General features: G+C 38.0%; 3 protein-coding genes across 4 annotated transcripts; 1 reads left to right on the plus strand and 2 right to left on the minus strand.

Annotated features, from left to right (window-relative positions):
- Nucleotides 1–1590, minus strand: LOC125197922 (11S globulin seed storage protein Ana o 2.0101-like). The gene is made up of 3 exons (XM_048096424.1): nucleotides 1374–1590; nucleotides 574–1294; nucleotides 1–308 (listed from the first exon to the last, which is right to left on the minus strand). Exons 1-3 carry the CDS (start codon nucleotides 1567–1569, stop codon nucleotides 155–157), a joined length of 1071 nt encoding a protein of 356 aa, XP_047952381.1. The 5' UTR covers nucleotides 1570–1590; the 3' UTR covers nucleotides 1–154.
- An 885-nt stretch (nucleotides 1591–2475) lies between these two features.
- LOC125197917 (monofunctional riboflavin biosynthesis protein RIBA 3, chloroplastic-like) lies at nucleotides 2476–4550 on the plus strand. 2 transcript variants are annotated; one of them, XM_048096419.1, is made up of 6 exons: nucleotides 2476–2815; nucleotides 2899–3123; nucleotides 3205–3530; nucleotides 3614–3743; nucleotides 3826–4122; nucleotides 4213–4550. In XM_048096419.1, exons 1-6 carry the CDS (start codon nucleotides 2504–2506, stop codon nucleotides 4474–4476), a joined length of 1554 nt encoding a protein of 517 aa, XP_047952376.1. In that variant the 5' UTR covers nucleotides 2476–2503; the 3' UTR covers nucleotides 4477–4550. The 2 variants fall into 2 exon arrangements, with proteins under 2 accessions (XP_047952376.1, XP_047952377.1); XM_048096420.1 differs by having other exon boundaries at nucleotides 2690–2815; nucleotides 2915–3123.
- A 252-nt stretch (nucleotides 4551–4802) lies between these two features.
- LOC125197920 (RING-H2 finger protein ATL16-like) lies at nucleotides 4803–7134 on the minus strand. Its single transcript, XM_048096422.1, has 2 exons — nucleotides 6990–7134; nucleotides 4803–5407 (listed from the first exon to the last, which is right to left on the minus strand). Exons 1-2 carry the CDS (start codon nucleotides 7132–7134, stop codon nucleotides 4803–4805), a joined length of 750 nt encoding a protein of 249 aa, XP_047952379.1.
- Between the last annotated feature and the right edge of the window lie 1639 nt (nucleotides 7135–8773).

Genomic DNA, 8773 nt, shown 5'->3' on the forward strand with positions numbered 1-8773 from the left:
TTTGCAATAAACTTAAGTTGAAGTTTATGAAAGAAACCTAACAATAATAGAATAAATAACTCCAAAATCCGTGCAAATTGAAATGCTCATCAGCTCATCGCTAATTATTTATTAAGAACAAAAAATGATTGAAAAAAAAAAAGAAGACGTTGGATCAATTCGGTGGCGGGAAAAAGATCTCTTCCGCCTTCCTCTTTGAGCTAAACTTCTCCTCCACATCCGCCGGAACATTAAACGACGCCCTCAACACCTCCGGCGACAGAGCCTTCCATACCGAAGTCCTTCCCGCCAGATGCGTGAAAATAGGGCTACAAACCAACCAACCAATCAATCAATCCGGATTCAAAATCAACATTCACAGAGTTAATAATAATAATAATAATAATAATAATAATAATAATAATAATAATAATAATAATAATAATAATAATAATAATAATAATAATAATAATAATAATTGTGTGAGTTGATAGTTGATGTACGATGCCAAAAATTTTGAATAACCTTTAAATTCATATTCATTTGCATAAAAAAAAAATACTATAATAATAAAGGTAAAATGAGGTTACTAACTTTGGAGTGGTGATGATGGAGAACCAGTCCATGCCATCGGGATCAGAAATCTTGGAGACGACGAAAAACCTAGGAACGATAAAGAGGTTACCGGCCTTGATGGTGGTCTCGAGCACGCGCTTGCCGTCGACTCCGACGACCTGGACGCGGCCACTGCCCCTAACAATGTAGGTGACCTGCAGGGCCGAGTCGCAGGAGAAGCCAGGGGAGCACATGGCTCCCCCGTTGAGCATCACGAGGTCGGCTCCAAGGCCGACCTCCCCGACAAGGGGCAGGTTCTTGGTGTTGAGCACCACGACCTTGCCTCCGCCCTTGATGTCAACATCAAGGGGCGCCTCAATGCAGTTGAGCGCCATTCCGGAGTAGTGATCCTTCTTTGGTTCCGGCATCTTGGCGTCGGCGGGGAGCTTCACGATGCCCTTTCCCGACTGGCTGCCGACGAGGGTCTTGACGGTGGCCTCGTCGAGGTCCCAGGCACGGCCCACGAACTCGGTGGAGAAGCCGGTGAAGATGCCGTTGGGGCCGGTGAGGAACATGTCCGTGAAGCACCCGGCCTTGTGAGCGGTCTTGGTGTCGCCGAGGAAGAGGATGCCCAGCTCGGTATCCTCCTTGTTGTACCACCACGTCGTCACGCCGAAGGGGAGGGCGATGGCGTCGCCCTTCTTGATCGCTAGAACTTTCTCCTCCTTCTCCGGCAGGATGATCCCGGCCACTCCGCTGCCTGTGTTTTTAATTAATAGACATGTTTTATGCGACCTTTAAATTTATGTTCATTTATCAATTAAAAAAATGAATAATACCTTGAAGAACGTAGGCAACCTTGGCGGAATCGGAGTAGCGGGGCAGGGCGAAGCCGTTCTTCTCGAGGAAGAGCTTGGCGGCGCCGATGTTGCCCTCTTTGAGCATGGGGAGCTCACTGGGGCACCAAGAGTGGTAGGCGCCACCATCTCCGCCGTAGATCTTCTTGGCCAACTTGGGTGTCAAATCGATCTCCATTGTTTGTGATGTAAAGGTAGAAACACAAGTGATGATTTGGAATTAGTGATTGAATGAATATATATATAGGGGGATTTGAGCTTGTCAAACTACCGGTGTCAATGCATATCCATTAAATATAATTAGAGTACGCGTATTTTTAGATTTAATTGTAGAATAAGCCCAACCAATTATTTGTTTTCAACCAGCGATATAGATCAATCCTTATGGATGTTAAATAATTCAGATCGGTGGTGATTTGGTTATCTTGGATATTGTTTAATTTGTAAGATGATATATTATATGAGTTCAGAGTAAAATTAGATCACGTATGGCTATCTGTATATTTAATTCATGTGGATTGAGCTTTTTGCAATATTAAAAGTGAAGATTAAACGTAAATCACGTTGCTAAGATAAACTTATCGGATTTTTTTTGTGTCAAACTTACAAAAGTATTATATTTATTTATCTTTTGGATACTTATTTGGTGGTTTTAAAAGAACAAATATACTATCATCTTCAAACAAGAACAAAAGATATGGAGTACTAGTAATAGTATAATTTGCTTTTGTCATCCAACCGAGAAACTGCACTGGATAATTACAAGTTTGAGCCTTAATATCCCTGTTTTTATCTACATTTAATTTAATTTAAGTACTAGATTATCAATTAAATCAAATCCAAACTAAGTCCACTAACTCTGAAAACACATTTTGGATAATGGTTTAGTTAGTGTAATATTTTTGGTGTTCACACACGAATTTGTATACGTGACGAAACAGTGGTAGATTTGTTCTCAAGTTTGTCTGTTTGCCATTTCTCACGCATTCATGTGGCTCCAAGTCTCCGTACGTAATTGCAGTGGATAACACTAGACAATAATCAGAGGCCTCTAATTTTCTCACACATAATATATTCAACCAAAGTAACGAAACTGAATAAGCTGCAGCAACATGGATTGCATTGCTCTTCAGCAATCATCGTTTCCTCACATCTTCATCACCTCCAAATCCCCGCACTCAACTCACACTCACCTCGCACCGATCCCGCCTCATAAAACCGCGTGTAAGCTTGCAGCCCTTGGATCATCAGACACCTTCTCATCAAATGATGAATCTATCCCTCCTCCCTTCGGAACTTTGGAAGCCCAAATTACTCAAGAAACCATTGATTTCTTCGTGAGCGATGCAGAGGGCGATCCTGACTGTCCATCTCCAGGCTACTCTCCCATTGACCAAGCTCTTTCTGCATTGCGCCAACAAAAGGTTTGATTTTCCCATTTTGTGATGCAACTTCTGTGTCTGATCGATCTTGTGCTGATTATTTGGTGTGGGAATTTTGTTTCAAGTTTGTGCTTGTTGTAGATGATTATGATGGTGATGATCATGTTGAAGGAAACCTTGTCATGGCGGCCTCTCATGTGAGCTCTGAGGCGGTTGCTTTCATGGTGAGGAACGGCTCGGGTATAATCTCAGTCGGCATGAAGGAAGAGGACCTTGAGAGGCTAGACCTCCCTTTGATGTCCCCTCAAAATGAAGATAATTCCTCTGCTCCTTCCTTCACTGTCACTGTGGTATAATATATGTCAACTCTTTCTCATTTTTAATGATTTAATGAGATATTAAACACTTTTAGGAACATTTTGATTATATAGGATGCTAGAGTTGGAACATCTACTGGAGTGTCCGCTTCAGACAGGGCAAAAACAGTGCTTGCTCTGTCCTCTCCTGAGTCGAGGCCAGGGGATTTCAGAAGGCCGGGCCATGTATTCCCTCTCAAGTATAGGAAGGGTGGCGTTCTAAGTAGAGTTGGCCACACTGAAGCTTCTGTTGATTTGGTAACACTAGCTGGTTTGCAGCCAGTCTCAGTTCTATCGGCCGTAGTTGATTCAGAAGATGTTTCCATGGCCTCGATTGCCACTTTGAGAAAGTTGGCCTTGGATTATAACATTCCAATTGTTTCAATCACTGATCTCATAAGGTAATAATGTTTGCTCTCAATGTTGAGAAAAGTTAGATATCTAATGCTGCTTGTGACTTGATGATGAAATATTTGGATATCAGGTATAGGAGAAAGAGGGAAAAGCTTGTTGAAAGGACTGCAGTTTCGCGTTTGCCAACTAAATGGGGCTTGTTTGCGGTTCACAGTTATCGTTCGAAACTGGATGGGATAGAACATATAGCGCTTGTGAAGGTATAAAACAAGCATTCTCTATCAAGAGAAAGAGTGTTATATGTGAAAGTAAGTTCCAAGTTTTATGGTTTTGTTGATTCAGGGAGACATAGGGAATGGACAGGATGTTCTTGTGAGGGTTCATTCGGAGTGTTTGACAGGTGACATTTTTGGATCAAGACGATGCGACTGTGGCAATCAATTGGAACTGGCAATGCAGTTGATAGAGCAAGCCGGTAGAGGCGTTGTAGTGTATCTACGAGGGCACGAGGGGCGTGGGATAGGGCTTGGTCACAAGCTTCAGGCCTACAACTTGCAGGATCAAGGCCATGACACAGTTGAAGCAAACCTCGAGCTTGGTTTTGCAGCTGATGCGCGCGAATATGGGATAGGCGCCCAGGTCCATCCATCTTCTGACCTAATTTATTTGATCACTGTTCTAGGAAGGAAAAGCCTCACACTGAAAGTGTCTTTTTGTGTTCTTAATCAGATTCTACGAGACGTTGGAGTTCATACCATGCGCCTGATGACGAACAATCCGGCCAAATTTACTGGTCTCAAGGGCTACGGTCTGGCAGTTGTGGGGCGTGTTCCTGTGCTGACCCCCATCACAGAGGATAACATGCGGTATTTGGAGACGAAACGCGTGAAGATGGGTCATGTTTATGGATCTGATGTACAAGGGCCACTGTCTGACTTCATCAAATCAAATACTGATAAACAAGATCCAACAGAGGGAAACAACAAAAACTGATGATATCCTGCATGTGACCATGTATCCATTCACATTTTTGAGTATCCATTAATCAATATGCAAATTCTTTCTTACATTGTATGAAATGTGAAAACACTATTGGTTCAAATCTCATTACACACTTTCCAACTAAGACTATCCTACAAAAACCCCACCAGAATTAACCCTTTTGTAACTCTAACAAATGGCCTTAAGCTGTTACACGTTGTGAAGGGTCACGTCGCTCTTGGTAATGCTCTGAATCTGTCGATGGAAGTCCTCCCTATTCAGAGTCTCCTATAAAAACCACACTAGAATCAACCCTTTTGTAACTCTAACAAATGGCCTTAAGCTGTTACTCGTTGTGAAGGATCACGTTGCTCTTGGTAATGCTCTGATGTCTGTCGATGGAAGTCCTCCCTATTTAAAGCCTCGAGATAGATGTTGATGTTGATTGATGATTCACAAGGCGTATCGGGCTGGCATACATAAGATCTGCAGAGAGGGCAGCTGGAATGAGTCTGAAACCAAGTATCAATGCATGAGACATGAAACACATGAGAGCAAACAGGCAGATGCTTCACCCACTCCTCTTGTTCGAATTCACCCAAACAAACTGCACACGCTGAATTCCTAGGATTCGACTCTCCATCCTTCGACTTCTTGATCTGAGTAATGGGAAGGGAGTGCATGACATAGGAGTCTAGACCCCTGCTCTGGAGCTGGGAGGAGAAGTCCTCAAGATGCTGATTGAGGCGCCTTCGTTGCTCTGGATTTCGCGATAAACCTATTACACGAAATGTGGCACAGTTCCTTTCCAGTATCTTGTAGTAACTGAATAGCAGGAAGATGCTGCAAACAAGGCCAACTATGCCGATAACCTCAGGATCCCACTTTGAAGAATCGGCGCCCACGGGAGACTCTGTTGGGGATGGAGACATGCTATTGCTATCTAATCAACTAAGAAACCAGGTTCAAAAGGAACTTGTCTTTCAGATAATCACTCAACTGTCTTCTTTGTGAGTGTCAAAACTTGATATCAAAACAAAATGTAGGCTGTTAGCCGGTGATGATAACAAAGAAGAAACAATTTCTAAATGGAAATACCAAGAAAAGGCCTTAGACAACTAATCTATCACAGTTTTCTCATCTTCTGTGTTATCGGATTCCCCTGTTATCCAATTCCATGTAGTATTATAATAAAGACAGTAAAACATATGACATTACTATGCAACAAATCTTGCTTCTGATCTTTGAGCTACACACGATTTTTTTATGCATAAAAACAAAATACACCAATCTCCATGCTGCACACTGAAACTGAAATAAGTTACTACTTACATTATTTTGAATAAAAAATCAGTGTTACAAATACAAAGACTACATAAAGCAGCTAATGTAATACTTATTGCACATCCATAAGAGTTTTAGCATAATTTGAAGGAACTGTGTGCTGTGTTTAGCTAGCTATAGTTCAATTATTCTTTAAGCATGTTTAGTGTTTATAGAGAGAAAAACAAAACTGCATAAAAATTGATTGAAGAAGTGAAAGCGAGTTGTTTTGTGATTTATCCACCGAATAATAATGTTAGGAGCAATGCTTGTCTGTAGTGTGGTCATCTGCTAACATAGTTTGGTTTCTCCGTATTTAATCTTCCAATTTCTAACTTTAATACTAATGTGGCACTTTGTAGGACAACTACTAACAACTTGGTGAGACAAGATGTGAAAAAAATCTTCGGAAATAATGAAATACAAGTAGAAATTTTGAAGTTTTTTGTTTCACAAAACAATCACAAGTGCACAAGTATTAACATTATTAACATTTCATATTATTATTATTAACATTTCATATTATTATTATTATTATTATTATTATTATTATTATATTATTATTATTATTATTATTATTAGCAGCTAGGTTTGTTTTTAATATATTATTATAAGTTGTTCATTACAAATAAATACTAAAACATAGTATCACGAAAAAACACAAAACAAGAACATCAAGTGCAGATTTGTTTTTAATATATTATTATAAGTCGTTCATTTGTGTATTAATATGAAAAATAAAACAATTTTTTTGTATTAAAAAATTCATTTATTAATAAATGAATTTTTATGATTTTACATTAAATTAAAGATTTTTTATGACCTTTAATTTAAGATATATATTTAATATTTTCTCATTACTAAAATTTCATGGAGTAATATATACTCCCGCCACAAGTAAAATTCATGACCTTTTTGCTTTCATATTTTTTTCCATTACTCAAATTCGTGACCTTTTAACTTTAACAAAAAATAGAGTGTGCCAAAGAGGCTGCTCAAAAAACTTTTTAACACAAAAAAAGAGGCATCTTTTAAGAAAGAATCAAATTGAGGAGCACAAAGAAAACGTGAAGGCAGCAAACTTCATGAATCCAACTTGAGATCCAAAATTCCTATTTAAAGTCACATCTACCGAAGCAAAGGCAGCAATCAGCATCAACTACAAGGAAGAGGCAATGGCGAAAATAGGGATTACAACATACCTGATGCTGGTGATGTGCACAAGCATGATCTTCTCCACTGCCTCCGCGCTCCAGATTCGTCCAGCGACCGGGCCCTCAGCAGGCCCCGTCTCAGGGCTGCTGCAACATCATTAGGAACGCCGATCTGCCATGCGTCTGCCAGCATGTCAATAGCCAAGTTGAGAAGATAATCAGCATGCAAAAGGCAGCTTTTGTTTCTGCATCACTAGCTCGTGGAACCAAATGTGGAAGTAAGACATTATATTACTATCTTTTTTTAACATTCATTCAAGCTTTTCTAACTGTCTCTTCCATAAGAAATTGCAACTATTGATAGGCTGGAAGAAGAAGCGCTGCCCTTCGATATTTATAATAAAGGAGAGTTATTTGTTTTAGTTTTATGTAATAAGGGTTGTTCAAAATTCTATATATACTCAAATTTTGTCCTCAAACTAAAGATGTTTGAGCTTAATTTTGTGGCTCTTTTGGGTGGAGAAATTCCCATTATAGATCCTCTATAATCGGAATTTAGTTTATTTTGTATACAATTTTTAAATCATATATAGGGTTTGGGAGTATAATGGTGAAAGTAAATACTTATACCATCATTAATTCTGGGACAGTAAAAAGGGAAAAACTAAAGTTGAATATGTGATAAAATTACAATGTTGGCAATTAGGCCCAAAATCAGAAAAGTTCCAATGCACTAACTTATTGGGCCTACCTAATAAGTTTCGAATGGCAGTAGTCCTAATTTTTTACGTTGTCAAGGTTTATTTGGGCCGATATAATGTAATGGAAAAACAAAAATAGACATTTGCATGATCATAAGTTTTTACGCTTATGTGATCGTAATAGTTTTCTTTAGAGATAATTATATCATTTATATTAGACTCTTCGCGAACTTTTAGTCAATATAACCTTTGAAACTAATATATAAGATCTTTATTATTTAAATTTTTTCAATTATCTCATAATTAATAAAATTGTACTAACTGATATGATAAAATCAAATATAATATGACCACAAAACAATGTTATTTTTGACAAAATGATATAACTGTATTTTGAATGTTAATACCATGTGGTTTTGTTGTTATCTCCGTCACTTATAGAAGTGTTTCTTTTTTAAGTATGGTTTAAGAAAATTGTTTTAAATGAATTAAATAAATGGAAAATAAAGTAGAAAATAAAAGTAAAATTGATGAAGAGAGAATAAAGTAAGTGAAATTATAGTAAAAGAGAATGAAATGTACTAGTACTACTTTTTACCAAAAAAAAGGATATGACTCAACTAAACTTGGACAATCCAAAAGAGAATACAACTCGTCGGCTAAGACAGAGGGAGTCATATTTAATCTTGCTACATTAAAAAGGTGCTATACTTTTATGTTTCAGTTTCAATTCAAATCAGTGCAGAGTTAATTTAAATAACAATTGGTCTATATATTTTATGTGTTAACATATCTGGGTTCCACTTATTGGGATTTTTCACTAATTTGTAAAACAGAACTCAGGAGTATGAACCCTTTAGATTGAGTCAAAAATAAATACGAATATATTTTTTTATTAGAACATCAACAATAGTAATAGACTAGCTAGCAATAGTTTAGCCAAAAATTCATTCTGCCACATCATCATTCATATTCCATAACCTAGCAATAGGCTAATCAAATAACAGTCTAGCAATAGCCTAGTCAATGCCCTAACCCTCCCAAGAAAAATAAGACCAAAAACAACAACGAAATGAATTGGAGAAATAAAAAAACAAAGAAAAAAAAATGGGAATAGGATATTTTAGAAAA

The sequence above is a fragment of the Salvia hispanica genome, unplaced genomic scaffold (assembly GCF_023119035.1).
Source record: "Salvia hispanica cultivar TCC Black 2014 unplaced genomic scaffold, UniMelb_Shisp_WGS_1.0 HiC_scaffold_1083, whole genome shotgun sequence".
Classification (NCBI taxonomy): domain Eukaryota; kingdom Viridiplantae; phylum Streptophyta; class Magnoliopsida; order Lamiales; family Lamiaceae; genus Salvia; species Salvia hispanica.